This window comes from Harpegnathos saltator, unplaced genomic scaffold (genome assembly GCF_003227715.2).
Source record: "Harpegnathos saltator strain DR-91 unplaced genomic scaffold, Hsal_v8.6 scaffold758, whole genome shotgun sequence".
Classification (NCBI taxonomy): domain Eukaryota; kingdom Metazoa; phylum Arthropoda; class Insecta; order Hymenoptera; family Formicidae; genus Harpegnathos; species Harpegnathos saltator.
In genome coordinates, this window is record NW_020230602.1 from 790,564 (window position 1) to 803,587 (window position 13,024).

The following is a 13,024-nucleotide window of genomic DNA, read 5'->3' on the forward strand; positions in this document are numbered from 1 at the left end:
CACGCATCCTTCAATATTGCAGATCCTCGCGACATCCTCCTGGGACATGCGCGAGCGACACCTCTATTGCGATAAAAGAGAAAGAGGAAGAAATAAAGACAGGCTACTCGATAACCGACAATTATCGAAGATCGCCGATCACGACGATCGATCGCTTCAGCCTCTTAAACCGAGCGAATCCTCGCGAGCCGTTTTCTGGTACCTCGCAAGATAAACGTTGGGGGTCGTCGAAGGATTAAGAGAGCGAACGTGATTCGTGCTCGGTAAACCTCGTCGCGCATGACGGAAACTCCAAGACAAGAGGAAGAGAGAGAAAGAGAGAGAGAGAGAGAGAGAGAACTCTTCTTCTCGAAAGGAGTAGCTGCTGTTGCTCCAAGGATTCCACGGTTATCCTGCGCCGCGCGGCGACAACGCTCGCCGTCGCATCGTTACGTGCAATTTCCACTGCATTACAACAATGCGACGGAGAGTTTTGCTTGCAAACGCGTCCACTCTCTCTCTCTCTCTCTCTCTCTCTCTCTCTCTCTCTCTCTCTCTCTCTCTCTCTCTCTCTCTCTCTCTCTCTCTCTCTCTCTCTCTCTCTCTCTCTCTCTCTCTCTCTCTCTCTCTCTCTCTCTCTCTCTCTGTCTCGTCCTTGCTCCCCGTACATATATACTCGTCTATAACCGAACGATCATTGTTGTCGGCTGCTGCCGTACTAAGTGCCTGAGCACGTGAATTTCATGCAAATCGCCTGATATCAGACCGCCGCGCATAAATTTGCGCCGATTTCGTCGAGTAGCGTAGAATCGCATGGTGTGGTGTGGCGTTCGCGTCCCGTCGCGTTGCAAGTAGGCAACATTTCCATTTTCGTCGGCAATGTTGTCGCCAATACGTTGCTCGTATTGAGTTTGCAATGCGATATCCTGTTTATAAACATCGGCAAAGAAAATCGTTATATGCGCAAACGTTCATCGTTTCTCTGTGTATCTATGTGTGTGTGTGTGTGTGTGTGTGTGTGTGTGTGTAAGAGAGAGTTTGGCGAAAGTTTGGATCATCATTAGCAGTTTCGGCTCGTCGAATCGAGAGATATACCGTTATTTGTCTCGAGCAGCAAGGAGCAGAAGAGTGAAAACGATAAATATTTTCCCGCGCGGAAGAGAGCGGAAAGTTCGAGTTTTCATCAACGGTTAGCCACCGAGTCGAAATATTTACTGAAAGATAGTAGAATTTTTATGAAAACGGCTCGAGACGCGTAATTCAGTTCACGGTACGCGAGACAAGTAAATTCTCACTCGGCAGCGAGCGGAACGTTTGCACGTCAAACATTGCGATCCGCCGCGGCAGTCCGACGCGTTCGGAACGTTCAACTACGAAACGATTTGGGCTTAGGGAAATATTTATGCACTTGGTACCAACATCGGCCGATTGACTGGGACGACGAAGACGGCGGCTAAGGTAGGAGGATTTGCAGGATTCACAGGATGTACTCGCAGGCGCGGCGGCGTCGGAGCTCTCTCGCGATTGCGGCTGCGACTGTGTCTGAAATCTAACAACGTTCGTGTTTAATAAAGAGACGAGAACGTGTGATTGCGGTATGATCGCGCGATATATGTATGTATATATATATATATATATATATATATGTACATCAGTCCACATGCAAAAGCACATATAATTCACGCATTAAGCAGATCATCGTGAGAGGTAAGAAGGATGAAGAAAAAGATAGTTCCACGCCTGCTTAATATGTGTAGTCAAAATTACAAGCGCACATGTATCGCCGCATCGGTGGAACGTCGGCTTGCTCTGCGCTTAACGATATCGACAGCTTTCGACCAGTCAAGGGCTGTAAAATTGCTTCAGTATAAATCTTCTCGACGCCACTGTGAGATCTCGTTCGATATTTCCGCGAGAAATACGAGAGACTCGGCAAGTGCATCTTCGTCAATACAGAGTACATCCAAGCGCTACGTGATATCGCCGCTTGCTGCGATTCGCGCAATCCTTCGTTGCAGCGTACAGATATACCGAACCGGGCAAATCTTCGTGTGCCATTTCGCGAGAAACGAGTAAGATTTTTTGCGTTGTTATCTACCCGTCGCGAAGCTGTCGGGTTTAGCGAGAGAGGGTAAGCGGAGCTGTTCGCAAACGACGTCAAAAGTTCCTTTCTCCATTCGGCAAATACACGCGCCGGAGAGAGCGAGGGAGAAGAGGAGGGTAAAATCAAACATACATCTTTCTAAATAAGCTCAAACGTGTCCGATAGAAGTAGCTTCGATCATTTCCAGTGTCAATCGGTATCTTTGAATTGACCCGAAGCTGGGAAGAACGTCCCGGATTTTGCGTAAAATAATGACTCGCGGGGAACGATTGATGACACCGACACCGCATTGATTACCGTGCGGTGCGTTGAACTTGACCGTTCCTCGTGAACCTTACTGCAGAGATACGCCGATCGCAGACTTTAATTACAGGCTTCGAGCGCAGCCCTTAACCGCAGGTGACCGTAGATCGTTAATCTGTAAAAAGTACCGGTCGCTCAGGCGAGAGCTCGCTCGATCGGTATTCGCGCGACGAAATTGCTCCGTGGCAAAATTAGCGAGGCGATTTACATCGCGGCCGCCGCAGTCTCTCATTAACGGGCGATATACATATCCAATAATTACATGCGCCGCGATTTATACGCACGTGCGATGAGATATAATTAATGTTACAATTGTTACTCGATATTCTCCCGAGACCCTCGCGCGATCACTAATTTTGCCGATTTATCGCCGCCTCGATCTCGCCGGCGCGATGACTTTCTCGGCAAATTAATTTGTCTACGGGTTAATTAACCGAGAGTAGGCATTAGTGCTATCTCCGGTGCGGTGCGTTCGAACGGTGAAGTTTAATTAAATCGCGACTCTGGAACGTGCGCTACTATCAACTTATCGGGTCTTTCTGAGCGTGCTGAGTACTGCCGGGGAGGACGCCATTCACACGGAACTGCGCCTTTTGACGCCGTCGATCTCCTCGGACGATCGCGATCTATTCGGCCGCATGTAGGGTCGCCAATTCCTCGGTTTTACGGTGGCGAAGCAGGACGAGCCGGATGTAATGTTGGACAAAGAGCCCATGCCGTAAATCGGGACATTTCTCTTGGCGTTGAGGTAAACATGGTTGATCCGCGGCTTCTCGCGTACGATCGGTTCGTCCAGGTAGCAGGACGATTCCTCGGCGAAACTGGCGAGCGTGGGTGTCGACCTCCACCTGCGAATCAGCGGCGTCAATATCCGGATATCCGGTGGTCTCCGGGCGTGTGTGATTATCGCGAAAATTACTCGGATAATCAAGTTATAATAATTAATTAGTAATTAGTAGTTAATTAATTAGTGTGTACGATATTCTAGGAAACTAGAAAAAGTCGCAACGCGCTCGTGAAATCGCAAAACCGATGGCTAAAGGTCGTTTAACAGGTGTTACTTGAAACCCGCGTGGGATACTCGGATCTGAATTTGGAGTTCCACTTTTTTGTGCGAATCGTTTGTGTGAGTGACATACGAATCATATTTATGCAATATTACGTTTTTAATTACGATTCAGCTGAGAGACTCATCTAATCTAATTACGAGTGTTCAAATCTGAGTATTTCACTTAAGGTGAATTTCAAGCAAGGACTATTAATACAGATCTAAGAGAACCAACGACGAATGGCAAAATGATGTTACTCGGATATTGTCCACAATTTTCTACTTCAGGTGTCTGAATTATTACCCGACAATTTACATATTAATTTTCTACCTCAAATACCTGAATTATTACCCGAGAATTTGGATATCTAGCGCTGCTGCAAATGTACACACAGACGTTCCGTAATCTATCTACTTTAAAGCTTATAACTGTCAAACAATTGAGGCATTCTATACGACAAGAGCGAGCTGCCATTCATCATAGAAATAATAATAATAATAGATCCTACTAATGCTTATTTTACATCTCGATGTTGTAATCTTCGGAGAAAAATATCCGAATCCTCGCTTCGATTCTATCAATTATATTATTTATACTGATTTAGCAAAATTGTGTCTATTTATTCCCACTCATTTATCTATTTACTTATCCTACTAATAGACTTGCCTCTCTCTTTCAAACCCTGAAAGTTCAGATATCATTTTTATGAAAGACAGCGAATTTACCCTTATCGTGCGAAACGCCTCGATTAAGAGCCTCTATTAATATTAATGTAATAGCACTTAACGAATGCTGCAATTACCTCGACTCATCGCAGACGGGATACGGAGACGACGATGTCCATCCGTTCAAGACATTCAACGACGCGCTGTGTCCAGGTCGCAGCTCGCTCATGTCGAGCTGCTCGTCCAACTCCTCGTTTATTTCGTCTACCCTGGTCAATGAGAGGAAGGTGCTCATGGGAGGAATCTTCTGCGCCATGTAGGAGTGCTTGGAAAGCCACGGAGACGGAACTCTCGATCTCGGCGAGCTCGAGGCACCCACGCTGCTGTCCTTGAACGAGAGACTTGAACTTGCAGGAGAGAGATCGCAGCTTGAGGTCTCCGGCTGTGCGTTTGGAGTATAAGGAGAAGACTCGGCCTGTTTGTTCGCGAGATTCTCGTGGGAGAACTCGTTCAGCACCAGGCGACGCTTCCACCTGCTGATGCCGTCGCGAGGAAGAGAGTCTCGCGGGCGGAAGGTCCTGAAGGTCAACGGCGACCTGAAGTAATGGTTACTCGCCGACTTCTCCGAAGAGAAGGACGAGGTCAGCAAGGTGCTGGGAGAAATTGCGGATACAGACTGTTCGCCGAATCCCGAGTCGGGGCTCAAGGTTGACGAGTTCGGCTGAGGTCGCCGGTTGGACTTCGCTTTGCCGGCGCTCTTCTCGAAGTATCGCCTCGCGTTAACCAGCATTTTTTTGAACGATCTTTTCCGCAAAGATTTTTCTGGCTTCAGGTACTCGTCCTCTAGCTCGGTCGACTGCTCCAGACAAGTGTCTATGGAGGACTCGTCGACTAAGACCGATTGTTCCGTTGCCTCTGTATTGTCATTGTAGCCGCTCGCGTCCTTCTCGTTGTCGAAGGACGAGCTGGCAAGACAGGCGATCTCGGTGGTCCCGTCGAAACTCTTTCGCTGATCGAGACTCGGCAAGAATCGATCGATGCTCTGTAAGCTCAACGAGTCGTCGTCATTCTCGGAGCAGTGTCCTTCGTCCTCGAAGTCGAACATGTCGATTTGCAGGTTCTTGTAGCTATTGCCAGAGTCATCCTGCGGCTCCACGGCCGTCAAGAGGTTACGGTCCTCTTTGTTGCGTGTATCTGTGCCCACAACGGCGCGCGGAGGACTCGCGCGAGTCTTTTCATCGCATTTCGATATGAAATCCTTGTTCAACGGGGAGTCGGAGAAAACCCGGCCCTTCCTCCTCACGTGCCAGAGCTCGTCCTGCCGCGGGAACGCCAATCGACATCTCCTTGTCACGCGCTTCGAGCCCTTCCTATTGAACTTGGTAAATAGTCTCCGCAAGCTCCTCGAACTTTTCCCCTTGTCCTTTCCCTTTGTCTGTTTCTTTTCCTTCTGCGGGGAAGACGAATCAACGTGGAGCTCGACAAAAATTGCGGTCAACTCCGACTTTTCCTCAGTGTCGTTCGGATCGTTATTTTCCTCGGTCTCGTTGTTGTTATTGTCCTTGTCGTCTTCTTTCTCAACTTGCGCGCCAATTCGGCGAGAATCAGAGTCCAACGTCATCGTCGTAGCCGTCGCGTCAGCGAGTTCGCGCCTTTCCGCATAGTCTCGCGTCTGTTCCGTTTTCTTCGATGTCGGCACGATGCCGAAGAGACGGCTTCTGCTCTCCTTCGACATCCGTATATTCTCCTCGACGGTCGCTTCCGCGTCAGCTTGTCGACCGTCCAGCGGCCACGGGTCAGTTTTTCCGTTTCTCGTCTCGTAGATCTCAACGATTCTCTTCACTAATATACCCCCGGCTCTTGAGACGGCCATCGCGCTCTTCTGCTCGGCCGTTGGCGAACCGTCCGTGTAATTCGCCTCGAACTCTTCTATCAAAGCGTCCACATCCGGCATGTTTGGCAATACGCAGACTCCGTTGAATGGCTTCTGTTCCCGGCGGCGATCGGGATTTCGTGGTTGGTGCGATCTGGACGAAACGTCGTCCTCGATGAGTAAGCAACAGTTCAACTTATTCTTTACTAGCCTCTGCAGCTGGGCGAAGCGTCCTTTGTTGTAATCGTACTCAGGTTGTCCTTGGTCCTTGATGATGGCGTCTAGAGAGAAAGAGCACGCGAAAAAGAGAAATAGTTAGTGTCATCGGTAAAGTCCCAAAAGCTGGCTTAAAGTTGGCTAAGAGGCTTAATTATTTCATCGTTATTGTGATTGTTGTTACAAGTTATAGCTGCGCAGATATAAAATTCTAAACATTCGCGATTCCAGGCGAGGTAAAAGTTGATCAGACGGATACAAAGCGCTTATTGACACGACTTATGTTGCTTCTCGCCGAGAAGTTCAAACAGCTGATCAAACTTTCTCTTCAAAGAAATGAACTAGAATGTGCACGAAACATCGTTCACGAACGTTCACGAACAAGTTCACGAAGAATACGCCATACGACTCGGAAGCTGGGTCATACATCAGCTGTTTGTATTTCAGGGGAATTCCTTAGCTGCTCCTGCTGATCTCTTCTCCGCGAGGAAAGTCGGGATTAGAGAAGACTAAGGTACCTAAATACCAGTCGAGAGACATCGACGGCACGTGCGTTCATCGACGCGATCGTAGAAGCGGATGAAAAAAGTTGTATAAGGTCAATTTCTCCTCTTCTAAAAATACTTTCAAGGAGATCCCGCTGACACATCTCACCGAGTTCATCAAGTAACAACGTGACGAGTCTCTCAGTTCGCGCTAATCCTGCGCTTCTTGGGTGCCCGTCAACGCGTCGAGCATCTAACTAGAGCGCCGATGAGCAGCAGCTATTATCCATGCTAATCAAAAGCATCTGCTTTTCCGCGGCAGTTCTTGGCAGAATCTGTTAACGCAAGGTGTCTATAATCCCATTTCGTCCATCAATCTGCTCGAGTCTAATCTGTCGCAGAGACGGTTACGCGATCCGGGATGCTTATTACCATCGGAGCGAGCGAATAAGCTCTCGTAATGGGCCAATCAGCTGCATATGTTTCCGTCGCTCCTCGTGGACGCGAAAATACAATACCACGGGGCAAGAAATATCAAGAAAATAGACAACGAGAGAAATCGGCGAGGATCCCGCGAGGAAGAATGGCCACGGCGGTGAAACTGTGCGTCGGTATGAGAATAATCTCGACGGAATCGCGCGGGTCGTCGCGGTTGAGTATAAAAAACCGTCGCAATTTCAACGAGTTAATCGTTCGACTGATATTGCGCGCGGAAGGAGGATCTGTCGCAACCCCCGTCGTATCCCGGAATGCGATCCTTCGTTCAGTCATGCCTTCCGCATTATCATCGGCGTTCAGCTCTTCTCTGCTCCGCGCGGCATGATGAGAGCGTTTATTCCGCCATTCGATCTCGTTATAGTGATAAAAGTCAAGCGATAAATCGACGAACGACCCTCGGCGACGGCGCCAGTCACCGTCGCGGAATTAGAGTGCGAGAGAGACGAAGAGTGCGAGAGAGAGAGAGAGAGAGAGAGAGAGAGAGAGAGAGATAGAGAGAGAAAGAACGTAAATCTCTCTCGTCGAACGATTTCGCAATCGATCCACGGCGCGCCGAACGAAATTAATTTTCTGGCCCGTCTCTTGGAGGCAATCCTCCTCCTCCTTTTCTGTCTGATCGTCTTCTTTGTCAGTAAATTCTCGGCAACGACGATCTCTCCGTACGCACGACGATTGTTACGGTAAGCCGCTTTGGGCGGGAACACGATCGAACGTCTTTTTCCGGAATTACAATTCTCTCCCGGAGACCGGGAGACGAGACCTTCTGTCGTTTGGACATTTACATTCTCATCGATGTAACAGATCGCTGACTGATTGATCGTTGCGATTAATAAACCGCACGCTCTTCCGCGCTCCTCCGACAGCCTTCGTCTGTCTTCGATTATCGCGGGATTGTCGGGGAGCGGCGACGACGACGACGACGACGGTGACGTAGCGCGAATTCCGCCGAAGCGCGCAACATTCATCGCGTAACTGGACGAAAACAACAACGATATCTTCGTGCGCACAGGAGACTCAGTCATCCTGACGCCTTCGGTATCGACCCGGCCAAGATCTCGAAGGACGACCGATGGGACGCCCACGCTTAAGCCTGGTTCTCGTACGTAGGGTCGTTATATCGTTATTATTGTCGCCGGCGTCTATTTGTAGACCGTGGCGGCGCTGATTGAAGAACTAATCTCACGGCTGGCTGCTCGCCTAATTATTCGCTCGCGCTGTAATTAATCGCCGCGGCGCGGCGGCAGCGGCAGCGGCAACGCGCAAAAACGACGCGCCGTTCCGCGTCGTTGCTCCCGCTGCAAAACAAACGTGTGTTGTTCCCTTGTTCACCCTCCTCTCGCGTTTTCCATACACCGAGATTCCTCCCCCCCCCCGCTATCCGTTTCGCGAGTAATTCGATGGAAAAGAGGGACACGCGTTCGCGCGGGAAGAAAAATCGACACGCGCGCTCTCGCTTGTGACGAACGCATTTCCGGGCACACAAAGCTCTCTTAATTGTCGGCCGAGCGCGCGTCGCGGTATGATCGATGGCTTCATCGGGATTTCGCTTGATTTAGGGGCAGTTTTTATTTTTCACGATTAATCAAAACGCAACACGCGGCAGTACCGCTTCGCGGTCGGCGTGTATGCGCGTTCGAAAGAGTCCGGCCGACACGCGAAGGCATCGTCGGGCGAGAATGACGTCGTGATCGTCGACGACGACCAGCGCGGATTCAACGCGTTAATTCTCCGGTCGGATAACCGGCGGCCGGACGGCGCATTATTAAATGGCGCATTTGCAATTCATAAGTACCGGCGATCGTTACACAACGGGCGTTGCGACGCGGCGCGTTACGCGGCGAATGCCGCTCAGTCTCGTGCACGCAATTTGAGGATTCGGCGCATCCGTCCGACTGATTATTCACGCCTCTTGCCTCTCACCCCCGCCTCCTAGCCCGTCCATTTGATCGCACTTTGTGCGTAAATGGCGTTTCTATTCGATGTTAATTAATATCTTCCACGAGCCACCGGTGTAATTAACGCGCTACCGCTCGGAAATCAGCTCATGTGTTACTCGCGCAGCCGATCCCGATGCGGCCCCAATCCGCGAGCCGATACCCTGCGCAAATCGCCGGCGTTTAACAACAAACAACGCTCGCGTGCGCAAACCCGCCGATTTTATTCCGCGAGTGCCAAGCTTCTACGCGCGCGCGCATGCGGGAACGTAGGTATAAAGCGAGAAGCACGCACTTTTGCATAAAGGCATAATACACAACACATAAGAAAATGAACCAATCAGAGTCTTTGATTTCCAGCATGGCAATAGAAATAAAGATTCTAATTGATTGATTTCTTTGCGGATTTTATGCGTGTGTTATGCAAGCCTTCATGCAAGAGTGTGTGCTTCTCGCTTTAAGCTCTTGCCGCGATTAAGGGAAGAAGAAAGAAGAGGTAAAGTGTGCTCCCACACACCGCCGACAGGCAGGTCTTTATTCCCGCTTTCAAGTTGACTTTAGCGTGTCTCCCGCGGGAGTTCGCGGGAGCTACTCCATTACCCTCGCCAATTTCGCGTGTCCGAAAACACAAGCGCGCGCGCACGGACGGAAATTAATATCGCTACCGCGGAAGACACGCGGCACCGCCGGCATTCGTTTCACCTCCGAGGGAAGGTCAATGTCGGGAATAGTTCGCCGCGAAAGTTCCACAGTGACGAAAAGCGACCCGTCGTCGTAGTCGTCGTCGCTGATTCGAGTACGCGCGGTGAATAATGTGCAAGAAAAAGAAGGAAGAATAACGATCCGTCGCGAAATAACAGCGAGGAATAATAACATTAACTAGACTCGCGTACGTGCGCAAGAGAAGGAGGAAGAGGGGGAGGGAGAGAGGGACAGAGATAAAGCGGCTCCTTAATTTATCCGCGAACGACGGAAAACGACGGAGGAGAAGCCCGAGATGAAAGAGGAAAGTGTACAAAATTGCCGCTTTTTATCAGCGAACGGTTTCGCCGATAATGGGATCTCGAATTCATGAAGACGACGCGCGCCGCCTCGCCGACGGTCGTCACGTCGGCTCGCTCGATCCGCGGAAACGCGGAAAAATGCCAGGCTATATCGGTGCTACTGCGTCCTGCGCGCGTGGTTGCACGGTACAAATAGCGGTGGCGGTATTTTTTCTCGTTTACCTGGCCGCCTGCGCAGCGCGCGCCGTCGTCGTCGTCGTCGTCTATCGCTCGCAAAAACGGAAAAATGAGCATGATTCTGCGAATTGCCGGCGAGATAAATGAAGCCTCGCATCTCTCAACGTCGAGACGTCTATAGCCGGATATTGTTCTCTCGTTATTAACGCGAACGCGCACGAGACGTAAACGAGCATCTCGTTATCCTTAGGCGCTCGCTGCCACGCGGGCGATATACCGGGCGAGTGCTGCTTTTCATTTCAGCTTTTGGGCTTACAGCGGCCGAAAGCCGTAAGTGTAATTTACTCGGAATGCTTAGCAAAGGAGAAATTAGAGCGCGCATCTCGGGACAAATATAAGCGGCCAGTGTTTGGTCGCTTCACTCTTATCACGAGGCGGAGATTGTCCCTCGGAATATATATTCTTCCGGTAAATATTTAGCAGCCTCTTCCTCCATTATCCCCTCTCCCTGCCACTGGGATTGCGGCACGTGATGATGCTCTTTCCGTAATTCGGGAGAGAGGAATCGCTCCTGATAAGCCTGACTCATCAGCCTTGTGGCCCGGAGTAATTTCGGAAATTTAAAATTTAACAAAGCCGAGAATTGTTGCTCGCGCGCAAATTAATTTGTCCTTATCAACTTGCACACTTTTCTGTCCTCACTTTTCGACGGTACTCCGCGCGGAACTTGCGGATCTCATTTCCAACTTTGCTGGACGCTAATTCGCGATATTGGGGAATTAGCAGCAGCGCGAGAAATTAGAAGGAGCAGCGTAAATAAATTAGAGATTAACGCGGTCGCGGCCCATCCGGGCGAAAACGTCTACGACGTTTCGACAAATTTTACAAGCAGTAAAACACATCAAAATGCAACGTCCAGAAGTATTTTTTTCCGAGCATGACGGTAGCAAGGACTATTTTTTATTGCCAACGACGCTATTTTTACGCTCGTGTTTGTATAGAATAATACGTGAATTTAGAACACGTTCGACGCGAACGCAGAAACGCCGGCCGATCCGATATAAAAAATGTAGCAGTACTGACATTTTTATGAGACGGACTTTACGGCGCACGATTTTACGATCACGGATATCGTGACGTGCAATTTGCTCGCGTTACGAAAGCATATGTACAATAATTCTTAAATCATGTATTCATAAAGCAGTCAGCGTAAATCTCGCTAAGTCATGGTGATAAAAGCGTGATGTAGTTTGAACCGCTTCATCTCGACCTAAAGAGGGAGAGAGGGAGAGAGGGGGAGGGAGGGAGGGAGGGAGGGAGGGAGGGAGGGAGAGAGAGAGAGAGAGAGACTGAAATTTTCGGTCTCATGAGAAGATGATTCTGCAACGAAATCGACATCAAAATCGTAAACGAGAACGAACGTTATATGTGTACCTTTCCAAAAGCACGATTTAACTTCCATATCAACGGGAAATAAAAGCTAACATTTGCATATTTATCTTGACGAAGACAAAGGTAACGTTTATTTATTTATTTGAATGGAAATAGAGGAGAGGACATTTATACTTCTCCGCCGGGACACGCAGAGAGAGAGAGAGAGAGAGAGAACCTTTCGCGATTAAAACGGGGTTTTCCTTCCGTTTACTTTCCCACGATCGTTGCATGATAATTCTCTTTGTATTGCATTTATATCCGGCACGTTGCATCAGAATCGTACCGTGCGTGATGGAAATATCGTAGCGTTTAATTAAACGGTCGGATGTTGTCGCGAGTTAAATTAAGCATCACCACGCACGTAGATGCATGACACTTCATATAGAAAAAAAAACAAAAAAAGAAGAAGGAATATACAAACACGTTGAACAATGTCGGGTCAGGCGTCAGGACCCGGCGAAGCTTTACGGCCGTCGGTTGTCGCGTTTATCAGCGAACTTATGAATTATCGCCGGCTCGACAAGCGAAACTTTCCTCCTATCTCCGCGAACTCGCTCTCGAAGCGACCGTAGTTCCCTTTCAATAGCGAGAGAGAGAGAGAGAGACAGAGAGAGAGAGAGAGAGAGAGGGGGGAGGGGGGGGAAAGTGTGTGAGAGCGACTCTTCGCAAAACAAATTTCACCGTTGTTATCGGTCAATCTTCGCCGCCGCGGTAACTTTTCTCATTTCGCTCTTTCCGCTGAAGGTAGTGCGCAGTCTTGGCGGGATTAAGCGGGTGTTAAATGTCAGAGAGAACCAGCGGCGACTCGCTGACGACGCGAATTTACTTAATAAATCGCCACTTCTGCTAGCTCTCGTAGGGCTCCTCGATCCTAATCGCGGTGTGCATTCTTTCTTTTTGTCCGAGTTCCTTGTCTTCTCTCGCGTCGCGTTACACCCCGCCGAATCGTGCCGTCTGTCACTGACGGAGGAAAGGAGAAAGAGACAGAACCGCGTCGAGAGATAAAACAAGGACTGTCGGACAGGACTATTGGCACTTTTACGTCTTTCGCTGGCGCGCCGAGTAGCGCGAACTGGTCGCCGGGAGGAAGACGGATCGCGCATTCTTGCGCGATGCAACGCGCGTAGAAGAAGGGCGAAATTGATATTCTCAAAGTTGCGGGGTTACAAATGAATCCGCCGACAGGTCGATTCGGGAATCCTAGGGCGGAGCTGCTGCGACGCGGCTGCCCGAAGATAGATTGCTTTCGTTTATTTAGCGAAAAGGTTGCCTGCGGTAATGACGTGCGCAAACACGTTAGAGA

At 49.5% G+C, this 13,024-nt stretch overlaps 1 protein-coding gene across 1 annotated transcript in view; it reads right to left on the bottom strand.

The window, feature by feature from the left end:
- Window positions 1-606: 606 nt before the first annotated feature.
- LOC105186038 (uncharacterized) overlaps window positions 607-13,024 on the bottom strand; it is a 56,526-nt gene continuing 44,108 nt past the window's right edge. Inside the window, exons 2-3 of the mRNA XM_011145973.3 lie at window positions 4,238-6,254; window positions 607-3,234 (exon numbers count right to left, since the gene is read on the bottom strand). Of these exons, the coding sequence (XP_011144275.1) occupies window positions 2,961-3,234; window positions 4,238-6,254 (2,291 nt within the window). The 3' untranslated portion in view covers window positions 607-2,960. The remainder of the gene's footprint in view (window positions 3,235-4,237; window positions 6,255-13,024) is intronic.